Source organism: Phaseolus vulgaris, chromosome 3 (genome assembly GCF_051622355.1).
Source record: "Phaseolus vulgaris cultivar YP4 chromosome 3, ASM5162235v1, whole genome shotgun sequence".
Taxonomy (NCBI): domain Eukaryota; kingdom Viridiplantae; phylum Streptophyta; class Magnoliopsida; order Fabales; family Fabaceae; genus Phaseolus; species Phaseolus vulgaris.
This window is the reverse complement of record NC_143500.1, coordinates 43507795-43534442: the sequence shown is the minus strand read 5'-3', so window position 1 is coordinate 43534442 and position 26648 is coordinate 43507795. Positions and strand designations below refer to the sequence as shown.

The window sequence follows — 26648 nt, the reverse complement described above, 5'->3', positions numbered from 1 at the left end:
GTTTATGTGAAGGGCAATTATTAAATTGAAAAGCAGTAAAAGGCTGTTTGTGACTGTATATGAAGTGGATGAATATATTGAAATGGTTATGAGATGAGCTTTATAGGGTTTAGTTAAAGATGGAATTTGGCAGATCAGAGAGACATATATATATGTATAGTATACCGATGGGAATAAAGAATGAGAAAGTGATGAAAAGAATGAGGATGGCAGAGTTTGAGAGAATATAAGTGTAAAAAAATGTTAAGAGGAGGAAGACACATACTAAGTACAAGATAGAAATAGAATATGTGGGCTTCTGAATGGAATGGTTGTCCTGGTGCAAAAGCCAAGTTTATGGGGACAGAAATGTTAGTTACTGTACACATAACGCAATAATGTTCCCGGCATTCTGAAGCTTGGAAGCAATAATTCATTGTTTACAGAGATAGAGAAAAAGATTCCAAGATAAGCATATTTTGAATGTTTGTCCAGTACCATATACCTGGTCTGATGATACTTCTTGATTCTCGCACCACTCAACACTCTGATATATATGTGTGTAAAACATCTTTTACATAATTCTTTTTGTTTTTATATTGCCCTTTCCTTTCTTGCTTTTTCAACATTTTTTGCCGCACGCCCCCAATTCCAACCCCTTCTTTTCTAGCTAACTTCTTTTTATCTAACAAATTCCTCCTATCTTTTACCTCAAAACCTATCCTATCTAATGTCCATTTTTGTTCCCCTTGCTCCAGTTCTAGAATCTCATTAGTTTATTTTTTCTACCCCACTGGATTATGAATTGGCTTCACCCCCTTGTTGTGTTGTTTGGATGCTGTTTTGAGCATATATGTAGAGGACAAAAGTAGTTTTCGAAAATAACCTATCTAAACCTTGGCTTATGACTTTATGTTTGACTCAGATAAAGTCGCGCATTAGCCAGCCTTTTCTTCCACTTTCTCCTCTCATCAATGGAGGAAAATGTGGCAAACCAAATTAGTTTGGTGGAAAAGTAAAACTAGAGAATGAAAGTGGATTTCTTTTCAGAGATTCAAATCTTTTTGGCACACAACATAGTCTAAGCCCCAAGATATAAAGTGCGCAGTGTGCCATGTTCCCTTTGTCCTTAATTTCTTATGCAGAGGTTAATTAGTTGGACCGCCACTGCACAATGTTTTTTACCCCTCCACATTTCAAAACTCTATAATTTTATGGATATTAGGATAACAGAAAACTCCTTTCTATGCTTCTCATTTTTCAAGATGTCAAACTTTGTGTGGTTATAACATTTCTGCTACGGCTCATAAAAAGTAAAGCGCTAGAAAAGAAAAGTAATCGAGTAGTTTTGTTAAATTATATATGCGAACAATTATTCTTTCAGAAGATTGATGAAAGTTATAAAAGATTTTTTTTTTTTAAATTACTTGATGCCAACATCTATTAGATCAATAGTAGATATAATCTTACGCTTTTGAGCTTTCAAAATGAAAACAAAATGATCCCCAAGATACATATACATCAATATGAATTTGATTCTTGCATCTTTGACCACATCAATCCTGCATATTTTGATTTTCTCGATCTGTTATCTGATACACTTTTCTGAAACATTTCAAAGACGGAATCATGAAGGAATTTGAAAAACGAATCAAAGCACAAGAGGAGTGACTTAACTGATCATAAGAGGAGTAGCCTTTCTTCTCTGACACATTCGGCTTATTTTGCACCGATATACATGCTATATTGGGACCAAAATACACAAACTAAATACCTTCTCACCACAAGTTTCAAGCCCTGGATGTAGTATAAATTAGTGGAAATAAAACCCACATTGTAAATTTATTTTTAATTATTTTAATTATGAAGACAATTTATTACAATAAATTTATATTATATTAAAAATAAAATAAAAATTGTGAGAGAAACTATTCCAAAACCTTTTTGGTTAGATCTATCATTGCTGGTCCACACATGAACAAGGAAATACAAGTTCTTAAAAAATTTTTACTTTGCCTTCAAATTTAGCATGTGGTAGTGGATTCACTCACAAACTTATAACTGAAATGATAAAGCCTTTTTGCGTTTTGTTTTGTAAACGAAGATGATCTTGATTTCATCGGACCTAATTACTACAATTTACTTGCTTAAAACAGTACTTTAAATAATTAATGTAGTTTATTTTTAAAATAATAATAATTTGGCTTAAATGTTTTCGTATTTGTAAAATTAGCTATTTTTATTTTTTTAAAATTTTTTCATTTTTATAAAATTTAAACAGTTCTTAAAAAACATGTGAATTTTTGTTTTATTTTCTGCAAAATAGTTTTTTATACTTTTTTTTCCCTCAATAATTTGAAATAAACTTTTAATCTATAATACTCAATTTATGATGGATAAAAATATTTTATTTTACAGATTTTTAAGAGTTTTTCTAACTGTTACATAATGACATTATATCAAAATATTAACTTGCGTTAATAGAAACGTTTAATTAATATATATTTTTTTCAAAATCTACGAACTTCATGAGTATGATTTGGAGTCACAGGAATATTATGATTATTTTTAAAGGTGGAATTTTGGATTATTTCGAAATTTTTTCTTTGGTTTAATTAAAAGTTTGGTTTTTGATATCTACTAAATATTTTTCTGTTTGTTTCTCTTTTTCTTTGTGTATTGATATTTTAATTTGTCTTTATTTTCTTTAATTACGCCGATGTTTGATTTTTGACAAGGATAGTTTTAAAGCGTTTGTCTAGGAGATGTTTTGGGATTGGTTAGGATGGTTTTCAGCGAGTTATCTTTATCTATGTAAATGGGTTAGATCACCCGTGAAATAACTTTTTTTATATATTGTTTTATCACTGATAAAACAAAATATAACACTAAAGATAAAAAAGCAGTGATTCTAAATTTTAGAGAAACCAACAAGTAAATATTTTTTTAAAGGAACCAAACACCATATTTATATAAACTGAAAACATATTTAAATTTGTAGTAAACAAGTGCACGTATCCTACAATCACGGAGGTCTTGCACAAGTGTACAAACCTTTAACTAAAAAAACACTATCTATAATTGAAGAAAAAAAATGAACACAGTTAACCAAAGACAGTGAATGTAATACGAGACAATGATTTAGGTGATGATCATCTTCCTAATTAAGAAATAGAAATAGTTAATGTCTTTGTGTCATCGACATTCAATAGAGGGAAATAATTGGCGATTTTCCACTACATGGTAATTGCTTTGTAGAAGATGCATAAATCTAGATATCTAAACTTGATCGTTGTCCATGGTGAATTCAAAACACTTTTCATCAACAAGTGATCTCGTTCAACTCATCTCCTACATAAGTATGAGACGTTCTAATACCAATACTAAATGTAATAATTTGAAGCTGTATATTAGTTTTCAAATCTCCAAGCGTGTGACAACATAATGGTTAACCTATATTGGTTTTGATTTTTATTTTGTGCTATAACAGGAAGCTTTAACATTGCAATACCATTTTAAGCTTAAGTAGTGATTGGCTATCATACTATATGTATGCCTAAGAATCTACACATTTTGACAAGATGCCTAAATACATCATCAACACACCATGCTTTTGGAAAATGGGTTCCAAAATGATAACATTCTAAAAAGGTTATGTATGTTTTTATTCTATATGGATTTTGATACGAAATTATAATTTATTTTGAAATTGTAGAGTTAATTGATCTTTACACTTTTAATCGTTATGGAAAACATAAGAAGTAAATGATGTTAACGATTTTATCACGTAACAAACGATTTTGACTATTTGTTCACGTTAATTTTATTTTTCATCTTCATTAAAATTAAGAAAAACAAATTAACTCTAAATTTTTTAATCATATTTAACTCTAATAAAATATAATTTGTTTATTTAATAATATTATTAATAACAATATTAATATAATAATAATAGTAATCCTACAAGTTTGTTATAGTACAATTTCTTACTAAAGTGGATGAATCCTACAATTTATCCATGTTAACCTCTCTTTTTTTTCTAACTTTATAAGCCATCCCTTCCTCATCCTTTTCCCTTCTTCTTTTCTTCTTCATTTCTTATCTCCACTTTATCCATTATTTCCTTTTTTTAATCATGAACTCCTTAGAGTTTTTGTTAGAGACAGAAAATTGAACATCAAGCTTTTCACGTTGGAGGATTGAACTCTGTTACTTAATAATTAACTTCAATGTTTTTTTTCTTCTATTTTGTCTAAAATATGAAACTTTTTCAAGTAGAAGCTTCAATCTTGTTATCAAGTTTATTCCCGTTATTTTTCATTCAAGTACATGTTTTACCTTTAACTAACATCAGCAATATAAAAAAATATTAAATAATAACTATTTTTTATTATATTAATTAAATTAGGTAGTCTTTTATAAATTAAAAACTACTAATATTAATTTCTATTATTAATAAAAAATTATAAATTAATTCCTAAATCCTAAACCCTAAATAATCTTTACATCTCTGTTAATCATTTTTCACTTTAAACATCCTTACAATCTCTTCTATCCATCATCTCTCTTTGAATTTTGAACGGAGCCTCACAAAAAATCTAATGTATTTCATATTTAAGTAACAATTTTTTTATTGAGATAATTTTTTTATTTATAGAATAAACAAAATATAAAATTAAAATATTTATTTAGACTATTGTATAAAATATATTCATGATTTATAGAATAAATAAAATATATTATTTATTATTGTATAACAGTCTAAAACTCTCTTTTTTTATTTCTAAATAAATAAATATAGTTTTTATTACTGTGCAAAATTACCTAAATACCGGTGCTTTAGTAAGCAACCGGTACTTGTGTTATCCAGTGAGTATCATGTCATCCCAATAATAAATCCAGATTAGCGTAGCTGCTTATGAGGAAGAGGCTCGTGATTTTGTACCATTGCATAATGCTCCAAGTCATAGCAATTGTTGCACCCAACATTTCTACTAGATTAAAGAAGATGACAATGTTACAAGTGTGTGGAGTTGAACGAGTAAGAGTAATTTTATAACAACACTTTACCAAAACAAGAAAGGGACGTAGCGAGGAAAAGAGAGTTTGCAAATAGAATTTGCCTTATAGTTTTGTCAATTGGGTTTGGGCTTGTAAACCCAAGCCAGCTTAGCAACATAAGTCGTAAAGTGCGGGAACGTAAAAGCGCGCGGGAGGAAATGCTGCTGGGTAGTAACTTACAGTTTTCTCGGTGGACTTTCTTCAAACACCTTCCGACACGAAAATTCAAATTAACAACACTGTGTCAGCACAAGTCCGTAGCCACTCTCTCCCACTTCGGAACGCTAACCTCCCACCAGAAACATCAGATTCATCTCTACGTCGACACTCTTCTTCAATGGAACAAGGTATTCAATTTCTCTCACTCGTATACAACACAACTCACACTCTCCCTGAACAAATGAACATCGCAATTGCGATTTCAGCGCATGAATCTCACTGCTGTTAGAGAGGTGAATGATGTGATGGAAAGGCACGTCGAGGACTCCCTCGCGATTTTGCCTGCGCTCAGCGATTGTTACCGCTTGCACTGCGGCTCTTCATGCGATAAGTTGAGTCTCGTCGATGTTGGAACTGGCGCCGGCCTTCCCGGAGTAGTTTTGGCCATAGCTCGTCCAGGTTTTTTCTTATGTGATGTATTCAATATCTGAATTGTGTCATTGGTCAGCGGAGTCCGTCGTAATATGTGATTCAATGGAATAGAGTGGGATGTAACGCTGATGGAGTCTATGAACAAGCGATGCGTCTTCTTGGAGCACGTTGTCGGTGTTATCGGTTCCTCAAACGTTCAAATTGTAAGAGGAAGAGCGGAGGTAAAATACACTCCTGTTTTTCTTTAACTAATTCCGTCTGAATATATCTTATTTTTTGTTTGTCTATCCATCTTTTTATGCTATTTTGAATTGTTTTCCTTAGAGTTTACATTTTTCTTTTTTTGCCAGGGTCTGGGCAAAAGCCCCAGAACCACACTTATTTATTAATCGTATGATTAGGTGCATCATTCTCTTCCATAAAGGAGTAATATGTACGATGAGAATAACATAAAAAAACAACTTTCTCTAGTAAGCAATAAAACATGTTTCTCAAAGAAGTCAGCCAAATGATTAGCTTACCTTTGAATATGCACAAATAAACAATTCTGTAAAGTATCCCTCAATTTTCTAGTCTCATCCAATAGCTGAAAGAATTGACCCTCCAAGTCTCAACCAGAATTCACCAATCTAATTATTTCAAGACAGTCAGACTTCACAATTAGATTCTGCAGTCCCTTATTATGGGCTATTAACAAACCATGAAATCAGCCTCGAGAACTGAACGAAGAGAAAGCCCACGAGAAAATGCTTGAGCAATAGCACCATTATTGCTGCAGATGGGACCACGGCACCATCACAAAACGGACATAATCAATATTAGTGTTACATTTATTTATTGCCCTTAGAAAGAAAACAAAAGGAGAGAATAACCAAACACGATTTTCCATGGAGATTATTAACCTCAATCTCCATTATTAAAGCAATCACTATGGAGATTATTAACCTCAATTAACATGGAACACGTTTCTTAAACTGAAACACTTCCAATTCCCAAAGATCTTTACATTGCTGTTATGTTTTGTTTTACTTTTTGGCATCACTAACTTGTGATCATCTCAGTATACCTTCCACTGCCTGAAAATATGTCTTGTTCTGTGCATAGGGCAGAATTTAGGGCATAATCCTTGTTTCAGAGAGCAATTTGATGTAGCAGTTGCTAGGGCAGTTGCAGAAATGAGAATATTAGGTAAATTGAGTACTTCCTAATTTAATTCGTTGCATTGACACTTTGCGATTCGTAACTACTTTAGTGTTGGCTTTCTATTTTTGCATTTCCAGCTGAATACTGTCTTCCTTTGGTTCGTGTTGGTGGGTTGTTTATAGCTGCAAAGGGTCATGATCCTGAGGTACATGTAATAACAAATGTTAAACAATTATTTTGCCGATTCATATATTATGCATTTAACAATGCCTGGTCGATTGCTTTATTTAATATTACTTGTAACTGGTATTGATAGTGATTAATGACCCTAAACTTTGAAACGTACTCCTACTCAGGGGATTAAAATTGAATGCCAATATTGAAGGAGAACTTACGGACCTTGTGCTGAAACATAGGAAGAGTTCACAATGTCAAACAAGAATTATTTCCAGGCATCCTCTAGTTTGAGTTCACTTTTAGGGTGTAGTGCTGATTTGATAATGCCCTTAGAGGATATATATGTGCTAATAGTCTAGGAGTTACAGTGAAAGTTTGTTATTATTAAGATTTCGGAAATTTTTATCAAATCCTTATAAACAGTTTGCCTGGAGCTGGAATAGATTATTGAAAAAAGAGAAAATGGAGGCTATTTTTACCCCCTTAAATAATTTGATTTGACTATTTAGTTTGTTTTTCATTCCTCTTGCCCTAGATAAACATTCAACTCAATCATTCATTGCAATGACTCAGACAAGTGACTTATGTGTCTTGTACAAGTTAATGTGAAAACTTTGTTACTGACTATATAAATAAATTATATCTCAACTGTGCTTATATTATTTGAGTTTAAATATGTTTTTCTGTCAGCACAAAGATTTTTACTGTCATTTAATGATGTGTTGGCAGTTGGCACATCATTTAACAAGTTAGACTTCCTACATAGTGATTGTGGTGGTCAAATTCTTAGTAATTTGTCGATGCATGATTGGCTGATAATGTAAATATCTAATTCAATCTATATCATTTTTTATTTTTTCAATTAAGTACATTTCAAATCAAGCTGAGTTATTGTGTGGCTTTTCTATTAATGTCCCATGGACTTCTGAAGTTGTGAATCATCTATTTCCTACATGATAAATTTGGATAGGATGAAATTAAGAAAGCTGAAAGTGCCATCCAGAAGGTGGGTGCATCTCTATTGCAAGTTTGCTCAGGTACACACGGCTTTAAACTCCGCTCTTGTGATATAAACTTTTGTATTGAGTTAAAAAATTTCAAACATGTTTATATTCTTGGAATATATGGAAGAGTTTATGTTCTGAAATGAAGTGGAGAGATTTATGGTTTCTTTGTCCAACAGCGCTAAGCTGCTAACCACCACGTAAATAGATTAGTTTTATCACAAGCTTAAGGGGTAACACCAATTTATGGATTTGATACCCCTTCCTACTCCCTCTGGTTGAGTTTTTTTTGGAGCTTAGCATGTAATGCGTCTGCAAAATGATTGGGAACTTAAGGTCAATGTGGAGTGGCTATGGTTGCCAATGCTCCAGTGACTTTAGGAGGAGAAAACTTCACAAGGACTTGGGGTAAATTGCCCTTTTTTCTTGGCAAGCGTACTTAGGTCCTGTCAAGTTTTCTAGCGTTGTTGCTGGAAATTATAGTACCAAATTTTATTAATTTGTATCTTTTTAATTTAATAGTTCTGTATAAACGTATATAGATTGCAAATTTTATAAATTCTTGTTATCAATTCTAACCGTGCAGTTCTAGCACAATTTGTATGCGAAACAAAACTCTAGCTGAACCTTTTAACTTTGATCCTGGAATAGAAAAGACAACTTGGAGAAATCTTGCGAAAACAAGGAATTAAAAACTAGAATTGTAGCAGACAAATACATCAACTTCAAACTCAAAACAACCAATGACAAACCTTGGACATGCAGGTCAACAATAAAACCCACCTAGAAGAGCTCTGAGTGATCATGCCATGCCAGAGCCCAAACACTTGTCCGACATTGTTGCTCCTCCCACTACAAAGGCAATGGAGATGAAGCCAACTTTCCTAAGCGTAATCATTGCCCATCTATTTATTGGAATGGACCATGAGGATCCATACACACTTGTCAACATTCAATGAGTTGTGTGGAACCATGAGAATTCCACAAGGAGAATATGAAGTTGTGTATCTTCAACTTTTTCCATTTTCTCTAAATGAGAAAGCTAAAGCCTGGTTACAATGTCATCCAAATTATAGCCTAACTTGTTGGAGTAGAAGAAAAATTCTTTAATAGGTTCTTTCCACCTACCAAACACATCAGTGTCAAACTAGAAATCTCTACCTTTAGTAAAGGACTTGATGAACCATTTTGTGAAACTTGAGAGCAATTCAAATCCTTGTTGCTTGAAAAATGCTCAAGTCATGTATTTGAAGATGTGTCCCAACTAAGTATATTGTGCATTGGTTTGAGGTTTAAAACAAAGATGATACTAGATGCAACAATAAGAGGAGCCATAATGACTATAGATGTTGAACAAGCCACTATAACAGAATTGTTGATACCTTTGCCTCAACATATCATCAAGCCCAACATAATAGCCATACAACGTAAAGGGGAGGGCTTGATCTTACTACATGCGATGCTATCTTGGCATAAAATAAGATTTGGACTCAGTAAATAAAAGCTCTAACCAAACATCCTCCGCAACTACTTGTTGTCCATGTTGATTCAACTCATGGCAACAAAATCTGAATGTGATTTTTTCTGGAGGGAATCGTCCTAGTGATCATTGTGTTAACAATTCTGAGGAAGAGGAAGTTAACATATAGGAGGAGCAACAATGCTAGAGAAGCATATGGGCCCTCGTCACATGGCATAGGCCCCCAGAGTTCTACTAGGTGGGTTTTGTTGTTTACCTTCATGTCGAGTGGCCGCCATGCGTTGTTTTGAGTTTGAGATTGATTGGTTTGTCTGCTGCAATTCTAGCTTCTATTTCCTTGGCTCTGAACAATTTCTTCTCGTTGTCTTTTCTATTTTAGAGTCAGAGAGTAAAGACTCAACTAAAGTTTTGTTTCACATAAAAATTGTACTAGAATTGCAAGTTTAGAACTGATGACAAGAAATTAAAATTCATAAACTTTAATATAAAAGAAAAATATACAAATTAATAAAATTGGAACCATAATCCCCTGTGAACGACAACAGAATACTTAACGAAGACTTGGGGTAAATACTCTTTTAATTGGCAAGTGTACTAATGTCCTATTGTAGTTTTCTATAAGTGAAAGTTATCTTATTCCCCGTAAATCACTGGTAAATTTTTATTAACTGAATATTTCTTATTTAATAGTTGTGTGTGTATACTTATGTATTTATAAACAGTGTCTGAAACAAAAAATAATAAATAAAACTATACAAATAATTCTAGATTAAACATACGACAAAACTTGGATCAAGTTCTTTATGTCTTTGCCATTATGTCTCCAATAAATGATGACATGAAGATGTTTATTTGAAATTTTGTAATAAATATTTAATTGAAGTTATTTACTCCTAGAAAGAACATCCTCTCGCCATATTTGAATTGCTTTGAGAACTTGATGATAAGGAATAAGGATATATAGAACTTGATCTGAGTTTTTTCTTTAGATATTGAGACAACCATAACTGTAAGTAAACAATTCTTGAGCTGAAGTTGTCAAAATTCTAAATTCCACACGTTAAAATATCTAAATCCTAAACCCGATTAAGAGAACAGGTAAAAATAATTAATATAAATAGGTTGGTGAGGGAAAAAGAACAAAAATTTTAAAATTGGTGAGACGGTGTATTATTTTTCATCTATTTCTATTCATTTTTTAATATCTTCATCTTTTTTCTGTTTCTCTTCAATTAATCATATTTAGTTTCTTCTTTATTTCTTATTTATTTCAACTATATCCAACTGTATCGACTTCTTTTCATCCAATCTATTTCTCTTCTCCCTACCAGATTTAGGATAAGCTTGTATTATATATTATGACTATATCAATTGTTTGATGCAAGTTCTTTGTTGTGTAAGCTTATCCATCGAATTCCTCTTATACGATCAAATGATGGATAACTAAATTAAGTCGTAGGGGTGGAATTAGCATTGATAAGGTTTTTATGTATGGGCTCATAAAAAATTAATTTTTCACCGTAACTGTAAAGACAAGTTTTAGAATTTTAAAAGGTAATACAAGTTAGTTAACAGTACTTTTGAACGAGTTAATTTTTAAGAAAAAAAATTGACATTTTTTTACAAGTTAAAATTGTAATTTATATACTAGTTAATTTGTAAAAGCTTTCTCATAATTTCATTAAATTTTTATTTTTCATTTAAACATAAGTTAATTTTAACTTGTAAAATAGTTAATTTTATTTTTTATATTTTTTCTTCTAACATTTTCTTTTTGAAGAAACTTGTTATAAAACTTGATAATAATTTTAACTTGTATTAATGTAAAGGAGATGCAACCAGCTCAAATAGGCCGTAACTTTATTAACTTGAATTATTCTTAGCTCGCTACAGGTTTACTACATTAGCACAATCCCTAGCAAAATCTGAATACCATATTGAATTTACCCCCTTAATATCAGGGTCTCGTTTGGCACACTTTTGGAATTAGTCAATACTCTACTGTTTGACGTTGATGGCATATTAGGAAAATAAGAAAATAATGATGCAGATGATAATTGATATTATAAAATTTAATATATTTAAATTTAAATATATTCACTACAATTTATTAACTTGAAGCTTTTTTCATATTTTAATATAAGTTAAATTAGGATCAAATTTTTTTAATATAGTATTTAAAAATAATAATCAACTATGCATATAAAACATGAAAACAAAATGTTTCAATGCTTAATTTTATAGTAATGCATAATGATAGTAAAAAATCAGTTCATTTGACAATTCCAAAAAAACACACAAATATATATATATATATATATATATACTTGGCCATCATGAGGATTCAAGGCTTCTGCGAACCCCTTAAATCAATCACTAGCTATTAGATATGATATTATTTCTTATTATGATTTTGATAAGACATATATCTATATGCAAATCTGATGATGTTTTGTTTCTTTTAATCGAATGTACATAGGGATTATGACTTTTTTTCCTAGGCTTTCGAAACGTCTGAGTAAATCCCTAAATTAGTTCTCAAGATTGTATGGTTTGGACGTGTCAGGCCCTTAATTTTGTTAATAACCTTTGATTTTTACGATGGTAAGAACTAACGTAGAATTTTTATAATCTCGTGACAAAAATGCCTAACCTAAATGATTTTGTGGACTATAGAGATTACGCCTTTTATTTCTGTAAAGTTTAGCATAAATTAAATAAATATAATTATTTCAAGTGATTGGTACTTTTGCAAAAAGTGTTTTATTCTATCCAAATATTGTACTGTTTATCACTAATATATGATAATATTATCTTATCCAAGGCAATGTTTTTCATGAAGTCAATAACGTGTAATATTATGTTTTTTGTTAGGAGTTATGCATATTAGTGTAGCATCTCTAACTATAAAACCAAAATGTGGGTTCTACATTGCCACCTAAGATGCTAAGAGGTTTTTTTTTTCAGTATTAAGAACTCATTTGAAGCTTTTTCTGTCTTGTTTCCTTCCCGTTCTCTCTCGTTATCTTCCCTTTCATATTTTTTTCTTGGTAGCATGGAGAACTTTTCCTCTACTCCCACCATAGTTGACCGAAGAATTCATCCTAGAATCGAGCAATAAAGATGGTCTTACGCATTCTCTAGTCCGTATTACACGACCCCTAAAATTATAATATTGTACATATTAGATTGTAAAAACAATATTGCGCATATTAGAAGATTCACCTGCATGGCCTTATGGGTATATGATCTTTCTTCATATTTCCAGAAATAGTTAATTCTGGGTATGCCCTTGTATTCTTGATCTTTTTACCTTTTTCTTTGGGTGCATGTATTGTTGATTCTATCGGAAGTGTTTGCATTTCATTTCAATTTATTTGTTTCGTACCTGGATTACCAGCTAGCTTGTGTAAGTAACTTTACATTGATGTTGTCATTTCCAGTGGAATCGCAAAGTCCATATGGTCAGCGAACTGCTGTCATATGTTCAAAGGATCGTCCTACCCCATTGAAATATCCCCGTGATCCAGGTACACCAGCTAAAGAGCCATTGTAGCCAAGTTTATTCTACTATGATGGCAGTGTTTTGTTATTTTTATTAGCCAATCCCATGACTCTTTGAACCAACGAGAATCATTTAAATTTGCTAGCAAGAGGGGCATGTAGTGTACAACAATATAGATAACGTGCACCAGTGGTTAGAATTTCAGTTCATATAGAACAAGCTTAGTTTCTGGTGCTACGACGTCGTTCGGAATATGCTACAATACCTGCATATATGCAAAGCTTTACAATATTTTTTGCCTTTGTATAGATAACGACACGGAAATTGCAAGCTGTCTTTATCTTCCTCTCCTTGCCTGTCATGTATTCATTACAGATTTGCTCTATGATTGGAATCTGGAGGCAAACGTTTTGTGCACATCCATTGTCAAAACTTTTACACAATAACTATGATGATGCGTATAGATGTCTACGTCTGCAACGAACCCATTCAGTTTAGAAATGTGAGTTCTTTTTGTAAGTAGCATTCCTACTTCCAAAATTGTCTGATGTTTACAAATCCAGGCACTGGAGAAATGACCGTTACCTAACACCTTAGCCCCTTCTGGGTTAAATAGGGAAAATCCTTAAAAAAATCTAATTAACACAACTAATAAGATTCTAGATTGAAACTTTGATATTTATTTGCACTGAAAAGTAATAAATTTTAAAGCCTTTCAGGTTCAGTTTTGTTTTTCAAATTCGATTAATGTAGTATAAATGTATAATTTATTCCCTTTCCTAAGCGTTGTTGAATTGATGGTGGAAATTTGTAAATAAAGAGATAAATTATTTTAATCATAAAGTAAATAATAATAATATATTACAATAGCTTCGTTATTTACAAAAGGAAATAAGGAATGAATTATTTTAAATGTATAGAAGTCACTAAATTAAAAGTTCTGTGGAATAAATTTCTCATAGAACGAATCTATGAAATAGGAAGAGAATATTAGTATTCAAATCATGTTTTTTATTTATTTTAAAGTAATAATATATATTATGATATTTTTGAAATGAATTGTAAAAGAGGTGTTGTTTTAAAGATGTGAAAGTATCAAGTTTAGGGATAACTCATGGGAACAAAATGATGGTTGATTTGATGTTTTATTCGGATAAGGTAGATTAATAGTATTTTTTGTGTCAATTTGGAAATCTGGTTTTGTCTACTTATCTGCCGTCAAAGAAAAATTATAGTAATGCTTATATTCTTATTTATAATTGACACTTCTAATAATGAAGAAATGATTATGCTAGACTGTCTCACAAAGGAAACAAGAGAAGACAACATCATACAGAGAAGAAACTTTTACTTCTATTAAGAATAAAACTATGGGAAATGTACAGAATGCAGTTTTGATTATGCGAGCACATAAATTTTTATACATGCAAATCGAAAGATTACCTAAAGTCTAAATTATTTTTATAAACATTCAAAAACAACTTGTACGTTTCCAATATGAAATCAAGTTTTATTTGTATTTAGAAAATTATTTTAAATTATAAATTAATTTAATTTAATTATGAAATAACAATGGAATGTTATCGATATTAAAGTTGTTGAATTTTGTATTTTAATACATTAGATTAATTTTGATCAAGAAAAATATTATGAGAAATATTACTGGCAAAAATTATGATAATGAAATTAAAATCTATACAAGTTTAAGATGATGTGAAAATATAAATCAATTTTATGTAAACTTTTAAAATTGAGATAAATTTGTATCTCATTTTTATATGATTAAATATAGTATAATAATACAATATATTTTTATGTTATTTTAATTTTTGTTTTTAACAAGATTAAGAGAGTGTAAACGACAATTTAAATCAATAAAAACATATTTAACATCAGTTAATTGGATCTTCTAATATCAACTCTATAATCATTGTATCATTATTTAATAGGATGCAATTAAAAGTATGGGTCCATAAGAAAATGAGTTTGTGACTTGTAGTATACGAATTCATTCTTAAAAGGGAGTATTTCTTACTTAATAATGGTCTAAATCATATATACTATATACTATAATATTTTGTAATGAGAATTTGAGAAAGAGTTTTTTACCATCTGAATTATATAATTATTTGTATAATAAACTATGACAAATGAATTGTCGATAAAAAAAAAAGAGTGTAATGTCACTATCTAGTACAACATGCTTAATAGGTATTTGAAGATGCATGTAATACAATCAATTGGATTAATTAAATGTATTCATATCATGACTATTTACATATTATTATATTGTAATAATAATTCTTGATAAAATACTTTTCTTGGGCTAGGTGTATGGATTCTTTTGCTATGGTTATATTTTATACATTAAACAAATTATTATTAAATAGTAACAAAATTTAAAAATAAAAATAATTAGTTGTTATATTAACTAAATTAAATACTATTTTAAAGATTAAAAAATTATGTGTATCTAAATAGTTTCTATTATTAATAAAAATTTATAAAATAGTTTTTAAATTGATATCTAAAGTAGCTAACAAGATTTTAGCTATGAATACTTTATATTAAAAATTAGTCTATAAAATACTAATCGAGACTAACTAAAATATTAAATAACTAAAACTTTGGTAGCTAAGGATTATATATCAATTTAGAAACTATTTTATAATTTTTTATTAATAATATAAAACTACTTTAGATACTATTTTTTTTTTAATTTATAAAATAGTCTTTAATTTAATTAATAACTATTTTAATCCTTAAAATTATTTTCATATAATTTTTGGATGAACCTATATTATGAAAAAAAAAATATGTATATATAATAAATTTATTTATTAGGTATAGGAACACTCTATTAACTATATAATTTTAGTTTATAAATATCTATAAATACTACTATTTATATTAAATATACATTATAAGAAAATAATAAATTAGTTTCCAAACAAAAGTGTAGGCTTAGCCGAATTTAAGATAACAAAAATAATTTAAATTTATTTTTACTGAGTTAAAAATATAAATTTATTATAAAATTTATTTATGTTATTAAGTAAATACTTTGTGCTGACGTAATCGATATTATTTAACAAAAATCAAAACAAAAAGCTAGATTTAACTCTAAGTTAAACTTAGAACAAAAATATTAATAAAATTTGATATGTTGAAGTTAAGGTTGGTTTAGGTAGTAATATATTTAATTTTAATATTTTTTTATTTAAGTTATAGTGTAGTTTAGTCAAAATATATATATATATATATATAATATTTATTTAAATCAGTGTTAATTATTTTTAATATTTACTTAAATTTATGTCGGTTAGAGTCTATATTAATATTACATAAAATGGATCTTCAAAAATCAATGACAATGGATTAACATCCATACTTCTAAAGTTTACCACATATACAAAGCAAATTTAACACTATTTATTAAATAGCGTAAACTTTTTTTATTGTTAACATGTGTCAAAGTTGATGTTAAATATAACCTTTCTAGTTGTAGTGATATAAATATTCAAATATTATTATTATTATCTTTATTTTTTTAATTGCACTGTATATCTTATTTGACTTATAACTAGCAAGCAAATTTTTTCAGCTTGGTGTAATTATCATAATAATAATATTATTAATAATAAATAATTTTAAATACAAAATAAATATTTTTAATTATATTATAGATAATTATAAAATACTTTTTACTGCAATTCATAGTGACTTACTAAGAGATATAAAGTTTTTTTAAAACTGTTTCTTTTAAAAAAATATCATCAAACAACATCAACAACAATAATAGTAAATTATTACAATAAAAATACTCCTAAAATGAACTGTAATATTAATATAATATGAATATAATATTAATAATATATTATTATTAATATAATTTATAAAAAATCATGAAATAGAAATCAATTTTTAGAGATCAAAATAATTAGTTACAATAGTAACTAAATTATAGATCATTTTATAAACTAACAAAAAATTTGTTTCTAAATTAGTATCTAATTAGCAACCAAGAGACTAAATTTAGAAACTAAACAATTGGTAGTTAAAACATTGGTTGCTAATTAGATACCAATTTAGAAACTATTTAACAATAATAAAAAAAATTTAGAAACCAAATTTTTATTTAATTTCTAAAATGGTCTCTAATTTACTTACTATTACAACTAATTATTTCATCATAATTTTCTTGTAGTCATATTATTAATAATAGATAAAACATTTCATATACATATTCATTAACTTATATTAAATTGAATATTAAAGTATCTTTGCAAATAACTATTAATTTTTTTACTTGTATCCCAATCTCTTAAGCATACAATGATTAGCAGCTTAATGAGTTGTGGTTCATGCACTTTTCTTTCCCCTTTCAGAGGAACCTTCGGTGGGGTTAGTTCGTACATTATATATGCTTCAATCAACAAAATGAAATAAAGATATTTTTCATTTTTTCTTAATTAAAGAAAATTAAGGATATATCAGGCCTCAAAATATCTTCTCACCTCTCTTTCTTAAAGAAGGTGTTGGACAAAATAAATCCATACAAATAATATTAATGGGTTGCATATAAATGTATTATATTCCGTAAATATCTCCATGAAAAGATTAATCACAAAAGAAATGGTTGATTACAAATTTATACAGCAACTTACACATATAACATTGCTTATGTCCTCTTAGAGTTTGTTTCTAATAGTTACATGTAAAAAAAATGAGTATTAAGATAAGATGGTAAAAGGGGAAAAATTAGGTTGCAAGAAGAGGAAGAAATAGCTGCCAAACTTTAACATCACTGTCCAAACTGCCACTGTAGAGAAGAAGAGATAGTTGGGAAGGGAGATGAGTGTGATGAAGCGTTGCAGTTAGGCTCTTAATTGGGCTCCTGTGTCCTTCCAAAACAGCTAAGCAGGAATAGTCCTTCCGAAGGCCTCTCCAAATACGCACCGTTTTGTCCTCAGAACCACTGCACACCAAATCCGAAACCACAGCCAAGCACAAAATGGACTTAGTGTGCCCCCTCAAAGCACCAACCACCACCAATTTACCATTCTCTCCCTGCTCCGAAACCAGTATCGATCTATCACATGCACCAGAGTACAACACGCACCCGTCACTGCTAAGAGCCAAAGCGTTGATCCCTGACTTGTGTTTCTCCAACGTGTCCACCACCGAGTGCTTCTTCTCCCCTTCCTTTTTTCTCCAAACCCTGATTCTCTTGTCTGTGGATCCCGTGTACACGTGCCCGTCTGCAGAAACTGCCACGGCGTTTATGGCGTCGTCGTGCGCGTTGCGTATGGACTCCAAGCACGCGAAGTCTTTCGTCCGCCAAACCTTGATCGTGCGGTCCCAAGAAACGGAGTACAACAGCGTTCCGTCGTGGGACAAGGCGAGGGAGGAGACGGTGTCCACGTGGTGAACCCAGGTGCACTTCTTGTGCCGCCGAATCTGAACGTGGTTCTTGGGGAGCAAGATTTTGGTGACGCGGTCGCCGAGCGTGGGGAGAGTGGCCACGCGTGTGAACCTCTGCTGGTCGTGGTCGTGGTCGTGGTCGTGGGTGGTGATTCTCCAGACGCGGATTTTATGGTCTTGGTGTGCGGTGAAGAGCTTGTCGGAGTGGACCACTATGGATTTCACAGCACCTTTTCCCGCCGTTAAGATGTTGGTGTTTTGTGAGTGTTCTTCGGAGAGGAAAATAGTGTAGTTCCAGGATCTGATTTCTCTGTCGGAGGAACCTGCGTAGAGGAACTTGCCGGCGAGGGTGAGGGAGGAGGTGTAGGAGGAGGAGTGGGGTTTGAGAGTGGCGAGGCACGTGTGAGAGGCGGTGGAAGCGTTGAAGAGGTGTGAGGGTGAGTTGAGGGAGGGAACTGAAGCGAGACTTGGTTGAGAAGAGAGAGTATTATTGGTGTGGTTGAAGGACGCAGTGCGTTCCATGGTGAGAAAAAAGTTGTATATGGTGGAAAGGAAAGAGAGTTTTTGACTTTATACAAATGGTGAACACAAATTATTTGGTACTTCCTCACACTCCTTCCAACATCATACCCTGCTAAGTGGGGCATGCATGGAGCTTACGTATACACATATATACATGCTTCCATAGCCCTTCCATTTCTGTTCAAATATCTTTCTCTATTTACTTACTTCTTATGTTTTGCTTTTTCTAATTCTACTCATTATTTTCTCAATTTCCCCTCCTTTTCAAGAACTGTAATAGTAACACTTTCTCTCTGTTGCTGTCATGTCATTATTTTTTTTTAATTTGACGAAGATTTCCACAGATAACGTGATTAAAAGAGAAGGTGTGCATCCATGGTCATTATTTTTTTTTTTGGATTTTGTTATTAGGGTTACAGTGCAAGTACAATGGATTTTCATTTGGATACGTGCACGTGTTTCACGACTAAAGATAATTCAAACCCGGAGTATCTAATTGGATTTCCTGCATAAATGCGTATCTGATACCGACTTGACGAAATTGTTAGAGTTTAATTATTTGATTTAATCCTTTATTTTGAATTCAAGTTCAGAATTTTTTATATATAAAGAGAAACATGAAGTCATTAACGGGCTTCATATTGTTAAAGCATATCTTTCGTCATTAAAAGTTGGGGTCGATCCTATAGACTTTTGTTCACCCATAATAAAGGAATCACCTGTCTGAACCGAAATTCGTACAAGATATTTGAGAATTTGCTACATTTATATAAGAAACCCTTAAGTTAATGAAACACTCAATTATTTTTAACCTTGTTGGTAATCTTTGTAAAAGTTGTCCAACACTAGGTCGTGCTGCATCAGGTTGTGTTGTTTTCCATGTATGTGATTTCTAACTCAGATCCACCAAAGTTCGGACTAGTTGGCAACAAACAGCATAAAATAATCCGTGAAGATGGATGTGTCAATGACTGTATAACAATTGCACTACAATCATGGTGGCTGTTACTATCATCTTTTGTAGCTGCTGCTGCTGCATATCATGTAATTTCAACAGCACCAATTACTCGTATGAATGAAAGATAACAGGGACATTAAATAGAATTGTCGGTTATATAGACAGATACTGTTCAATATGTCTTAGAAACAACCATGGAGAGAAAGCTATGAAACTGATTTGTTAAGAACAGGATTTTATATATATAATAAGCATTTATATCTTTAAAAGACTTGGCTTATATGATGCCAACGAAGAAACTGATGGAGTAAGTTACAATAAAGAACAGCATAGACATTAGGTGTGTGATGACTGCACCAATAGTGGGGGATTCTAGTGTTGTCCCTGTGTCTCTTCCAGAGTATTACACAACTTATTTTACTCAAGGTGAAGGTCCCCTACATACTTCCCAACATCAATGTTATTGTGTTTAAAACCCAACCAATATAACTTCAGATCATTTTTTCAGTATTTAGCTTCAAGTTCAGAATAATGGGAATTAATTGTCTTCAAATAACTTTTACAAACATTTATACTGGATTAAAAAATCCAAATTGGGTTTCCCCTTTAATTATAAATATTTTATATTTTATTGAAATAAGAGTTTTTTTCCTAAAAACTAATATAGTAGAGATATATATTTATTGTTAACTATAAACCTAGTTGGGGCAGGTCAACTCGAGCCATTTGGCTTTAACTAAGGAACTCTTGGTCCCATATGTATCCATGCATGGCCTTCTTGTCTAGTTGTCTTCATTTATGTCTCACTCAATCACTCACACATGTGAATTTGCTTATCAGAAATATATATCTAATATATATCTACACACGTATAGTATATGTGCACGTTCCCGATTCTTACCGTACTGTAATGGTATAATAATAGGAAAATTCACACAAATTGCTGTAATTTAATAAGAAAATTACATAAGTAATCAAATGTAAAAAAAAATTAAAAAATAACATTTTTATGTTAAAATTATCAATGATATATACAATACTAATCTGTTATTTTATTTTAATTAAAATCATCAATTGGATTGAAAATTCCAGTTTAAATAAAATGTAAAGAATTTATTTGACAATTTCAATTTTATTTAAAATGTAAAAAAAAAAAGTTATATATTGGGTTGGCAATTTTGATATATTAAACTGAAGTTGCCAACTTGATAGCAACTGCGTTGAATTTTTTTTCTTCCACGAATAATAATTAGTATTTTTTTAAATAAAAATATGTATATAGTAATAACTTAGAAATTTTTTAAATCTATATGAACTTGAAGAATTAAAATATTTTTTTTTCACAAAAAATAAAATTACTCTAAATCAACTTATCTTATTTATTATTATATAAATATTGTTTAAATGCTATCTCTTTATAATTGTGTTAACTATAAACACTACCTCAGAACATAATATTCCAATTTTTTTAAAACAACAAAAATATTTTTAATTTTAACAGTATTTAAACATTTTAGATGTATTGCACAACCGATTTTTAATTCAATTTATTTAAAATAATTCATATAATTTTAATATATCAAAACTTATTTAAGATAAGATTGGTTTTTTTTCAAAACAAAATTTAGTTTTAATTTTTTTCATATTATTTATCTATTAAATAATAATTTTTACACTATTTTTATTTAGTTAATGTAATTTTAAATAATTTCTAAATTATTATTATTATTATATATTTATTTATTTTAAAAGATACTAATTATTATTTTTGAAAGATTTTTTTTAACTTTGCCAATTGTTAACAATTTCAATTTAAATAAAATACACTTTTACATTTTATTTAAACTGAACTTGTCAATTCAATATGTTACTTTAATTAAAAATAAATATTAAGTAAGAGATTGACGGATTTAATTAATGTTGTATATAATATTAACAACTTTAATTGATAAATGTTTATTTTTGTAATTTTTTCTCCGCATTGATCTTGTATATTTTTCTTATTAAATTATATTATTTGTCTGAATTCTTTTTAATAATTTCATCCTAAGATTTTAAGTATATTTTTTAATATAATATCAAAGTTATTTAAAATTTATTTTAATAAAAAAAATTAAATTGAGATAATTTGATTTTGAATTTATCTAAATAATTCTCATATTATATTAAAGATTAAACTTTAAGTATAATTCAATTTTATAAAACTGATTCACAAAATAAAATTTACAGTAACTTTTATATTATGAAAGATGTTTATCTTTAATTCGTATAGAAAATAATGCATTAACACATTAATTAAAATAAAAAGATACTACATATTAAGACCTTTTTTTTTTCTTTCATAAGGAGTTCTCTTTCCTTAAGTGATACTGAAGCATTTACCATTTTGTCTGATAAAAGAGGGGCCTCTGATGGGAATAATGATGGACCCTATTAACGAGTGGCAATTGTTTTTTGTGAACTCATCATTGAATTTTGTTGCCCCATAGCCTTTGCAGTTTATGGTGAGTTTCTTCATAAGTCATAACCACTGGAAAACTCATTTAATCTGGACCCTCCTACTTGGAGTATCCGTTTTCCACGCCCTTTGCTCCCATTGGAACACATCAACATTCATTTGCTTCCTTCATTTCATTGATGCAACGCCTTCATTCATTTTCTCTGTCCCACCATTTATAACTCTAGCTCCATTCTTCTTCTCACACGTTAAATATTTCTTCCATCTTCTTTAAAACTCTTGTGCTTATTATTCTTTTTTCCTTAAAAAATATATTAAACATTATCTCTTCTTCCATTTTTAAACAGATTTATAAATTACAAATTAAGCTTATTACCTCACTCACACTATGCTACTTTCTTTGTATCAACTTCATTGATCTGTCCTATTTACAGCACTGGCAGTCCAATGAATTTGAGACAAGATGGAGATGAGAGATGTGTCGGTGTGTTCTATTTGATTTTATTCTTCATGTGATATACATCACACATGTGTGTGTACAGTCAAATTAAATTATAAATATAAAATAGTTTAATTTTTTATTTAGTACAATATAAGAAAACATATTTGTACTAAAAATGTCTACTTATAAATACATATAAACTGTCAAGGTAAAAGGTAACAAAAAAAATGTACATTGAAAAATATTTTGAATTTCAAAACTTTTATTGAAAATAAATTTTATTCTGTTTTTAAAATATTTAAGAATAATTTAAGTACGTCTCTCATGCCCCTTAACTTATGAAGTGAATTCACATGATAGAAAGCACGTATTGAATTATATTGATTAGATTTTATTTAAATAACTAACGTGTTTTTCTTCGGGTAAATTTCCTATCTAGCACCATTTAGACTTTTATTTCCCTAATTAGCACCCTTTTGTTTTTATTTCCCTATCTAGCACTCTTTTGTTTTTATTTCCCTATCTAGCACCCTTTTATTTTTTATTTCCCTATCTAGCACCATTTCAAAAATAAATAAATAAATAATAATTTATTTATTTATTGATAATTTTAATTTTGAATGCATTAAAAAATAAATATTTTTAATGTTTAAAATAGTTAGAAATATAATTAATGAATAAGAAATGAGTTTTTATAAAATTAAATTAAATTAAAATTAAAATGTCTAGTTTAAAATTATTTTTTTTAAGAATGAAGAAAATAAAAAATTAAACCCTACAACAACATAAAAGTTGAATCTATAAACATAAATTACTATTTATTTTTATTATTACTGATGATGTAATCATGTTAATTTCAAGTAAAAAATACATGACATAATTACAAAAAAATCAAAGTCAATTAGTATTAATTAATAGTGGATACACAAGTAATATTGAAGTGTCTATCCTAAATGCAAAATCCTAAAAAAAAAACTAATGCAAATGTTACACTTAATGCTTAAAAATGAGAAGCAAAAAATGAGAGAAAAAAAAAGTCTAGAAAATAAAAACAGCAACAATAAAAAAAATGGTAGAAAAAAAACAATAACTAAAAACATAAAAGATATAAAATAAAGGCAAAACAAATTAAGATAAAGATAAAAGATATAAAAATAAATCCAAATAAGATAAATATAAGAGATATAAGGAGATACTAAATAAGTATATGTTGATCATAAAAATGAAAATAAATTAAAGATGATAATTTATTTAATATTTTCTTCAATGGTACATTAAATAGTTTGTGCGAAATGAAACATAATTAATGACGAGAAATGCACAATCCAGTAATGTTGGGACATATTCTTTAGTTTGACAATATGAACATTTTTTTTTCGATCATGTTGTTTTTTTATGTTCATATCAGTCCTTATTTAACTTTGTTTTTTTATAATTATGTCTTGTATTTTTTACTTGAAATTAACATAATTACATCATCAATAATAATAAAAATAAATACTAATTTATGTTTATATATTCAACTTTTATGTTGTTGTAGAGTTTAATTTTTTATTTTATTCATTCTTAAAAAAATAATTTTTAAACTAAACATTTTAAATTTATTACTTTTTTATTTTTATTGTGTAAAAACACATTTCTTTATTCATTAATTATATTTCTAACTATTTTAAACATTAATTTTTTTTTGTTTTTTTAATGCATTCAAAATTAAAATTATAAAAAAAAAATTATTATTTTTTAATTTATTTTTGAAATGGTGTTAGATAGGGAAATAAAAAATAAAAGGGTGCTAGATAGGAAAATAAAAACAAAAGAGTGTTAGATAGGAAAATAAAAACAAAAGGGTGCTAGTTAAGGAAATAAAAGTGTAAATGGTGCTAGATAGGGAATTTACCCTATTTTTTAATGCATTCAAAATTAAAATTATCAAAAAAATTAATTTATTATTTATTTATTTATTTTTGAAATTGTGCTATATAGGGAAATAAAAAATAAAAGGGTGCTAGATAGGGAAATAAAAACAAAAGGGTGCTAGATAGGGAAATAAAAACAAAAGGATGTTAGTTAGGGAAATAAAAGTATAAATGGTGCTAGATAAGGAATTTACCTGTTTTTCTTCATCATCTAAATACTTATCGGTTAAAAATAATATATGCATGGTCAATATTTTTTTTTAATATCCGCTAATGAACATTTATTATGTAATAGTCAAACATAGTTTTTAACACTACAAGAAAATCATGAAATAAAAACTAATTTTAAATATTAAAAATAATTAGTTGTTATAGTGACTAAATTAGAGACATTTTAGGAACTAAATAAATTTTTAGATTCTAAATTGTAGCAAAAACTTTAATTCGATACCAATTTAGAAATCATTTAACAATAATAGAAACTAATTTAGAAACCAAATTTTTTTTAGTTTCTAAAATGGTCTCCAATTTAGTTATTATTGCAACTAATTATTTTGGTCTCTAAAAATTGGTTTTTATTTGATGATTTTCTTGTAGTGCAATTAAACCAATGTAATGATTTTTTTATTTTACTATTCATTCAAGTTGTTTTTCTTTCAACTAATATCTTAATGTAAATAATTACTTTTAAGTATTTATAACTAATTAAATTTCATAATATTTTTTTAGACATAAATGATCACATTTTAATATTAATATTGATATTTTTTTATAAACAAATAATAAATGAATAAAAAAGACAGTTGGGGTGTTCCAACCCTTTAATAAAAATTCACAAAAACAAGAGTTGCTAAGCTTCTATGCCTATATGACACTCCTACACTTGCAAGTAAAAAAAAAAAAAAATTAAAATATATTAACATTATATACCACTAAAAAAAATATTAGAATGGACAAAAAAACGGATCCTAACTATGAAAAATCTACGCAAAATACTATTTATCGTGGCAATAACATTAACGGGAATTTCGAAACTAATGTACTCAACGTAAAGATATTGGCGGGTGCGGGCGACACATGACGAAACCTTAGTTACTAATTAGACATCAATTTATAAACTATTTAACAATATAATATAACTAATTTAGAAATCAATTTTTTTTAGTCTCTAAAACAGTCTCTAATTTAGTCACTATAACAACTAATTATTTTTTATCTCTAAAAATTGATTTCTATTTCATGATTTTCTTGTAGTGATATATATATATATATATATATATATATATATATATATATATAATCATCTATATTTATATTTATTACATTTTTTCCTAAGTAGCCGTAGGTATTCATACATCTTTAATATATTCATGTTAAATGGTATAAAGAGTGAACTAAATTTTGATTTATGATTTTTTAATATCCTTTCTTTTCTTCCCCAAACATACCCCGTTTTATATTCTATTAAAAAATTATATAAATTAATGTTTTAATAATTATCAGTATTATTTTTTTCTGACAATTGTTAATCGAATTTTATTTATTAATAAATATAACTCTTAGATACTGTTTTGAGTGTTCTCATTAATTATTTTTAAACTTCTTTTGTAATGTCTCAAGCCACCTTCCACTACACCATACCAATACCAATTTCGTATAATATTAACTCTATCAAGCTGGTTGATACATATAATTATGGACTTTATTTATATTTGATATTAGATATTATATTTAGAAAATTAGGATTTTTAATTTTAGAAAATATAATAATTAATTTTATGAATTTATTCATACTTATGTGGTATTTATTATTTATATGATCATTTTATCACCACCATTTTGTGCAAAAAAAATTGTCTCCAAGAGTTGTATTTTAATTACCACTCAGCAACAGTTTTTTTTAGTGAGACCTTCCGGTGACAGTTATAAGAGGGCTGCTTCTTCCTGCACCTCCATACCTTCTTCTCTCACCTCCATATATTTTTGTA

General features: G+C 28.8%; 2 protein-coding genes across 4 annotated transcripts; one reads left to right on the top strand and one right to left on the bottom strand.

Moving 5' to 3' along the window:
- The first annotated feature begins 4847 nt into the window (after nucleotides 1–4847).
- LOC137807834 (S-adenosyl-L-methionine-dependent methyltransferases superfamily protein) lies at nucleotides 4848–13480 on the top strand. Of its 3 annotated transcripts, none has more exons than XM_068608653.2 (8): nucleotides 4848–5387; nucleotides 5466–5658; nucleotides 5743–5852; nucleotides 6741–6819; nucleotides 6912–6979; nucleotides 7922–7988; nucleotides 12879–12965; nucleotides 13316–13480. In XM_068608653.2, the coding sequence occupies exons 1-8, from the start codon at nucleotides 5199–5201 to the stop codon at nucleotides 13384–13386; spliced, it is 864 nt and encodes a 287-aa protein (XP_068464754.1). In that variant the 5' UTR covers nucleotides 4848–5198; the 3' UTR covers nucleotides 13387–13480. The 3 variants fall into 3 exon arrangements, with proteins under 3 accessions (XP_068464754.1, XP_068464755.1, XP_090155667.1); XM_090299541.1 differs by having other exon boundaries at nucleotides 5189–5387; nucleotides 6736–6819; XM_068608654.2 differs by lacking the exon at nucleotides 13316–13480 and having other exon boundaries at nucleotides 12879–13292.
- A 4025-nt stretch (nucleotides 13481–17505) lies between these two features.
- Nucleotides 17506–18999, bottom strand: LOC137807833 (protein JINGUBANG). The gene has a single exon (XM_068608652.2). It carries the CDS (start codon nucleotides 18884–18886, stop codon nucleotides 17702–17704), a length of 1185 nt encoding a protein of 394 aa, XP_068464753.1. The 5' UTR covers nucleotides 18887–18999; the 3' UTR covers nucleotides 17506–17701.
- Between the last annotated feature and the right edge of the window lie 7649 nt (nucleotides 19000–26648).

Bases quoted from the DNA above. Each gene is read 5' to 3' on its own strand.
- LOC137807834 (XM_068608653.2), top strand. From the start codon at position 5,199: ATGCTGCTGGGTAGTAACTTACAGTTTTCTCGGTGGACTTTCTTCAAA. The intron at 5,659-5,742 runs GTTTTTTCTTAT...TCAATGGAATAG, and splicing joins TTTGGCCATAGCTCGTCCAG to AGTGGGATGTAACGCTGATG. The intron at 12,966-13,315 runs GTACACCAGCTA...TATTCATTACAG, and splicing joins GAAATATCCCCGTGATCCAG to ATTTGCTCTATGATTGGAAT.
- LOC137807833 (XM_068608652.2), bottom strand. From the start codon at position 18,886: ATGGAACGCACTGCGTCCTTCAACCACACCAATAATACTCTCTCTTCT.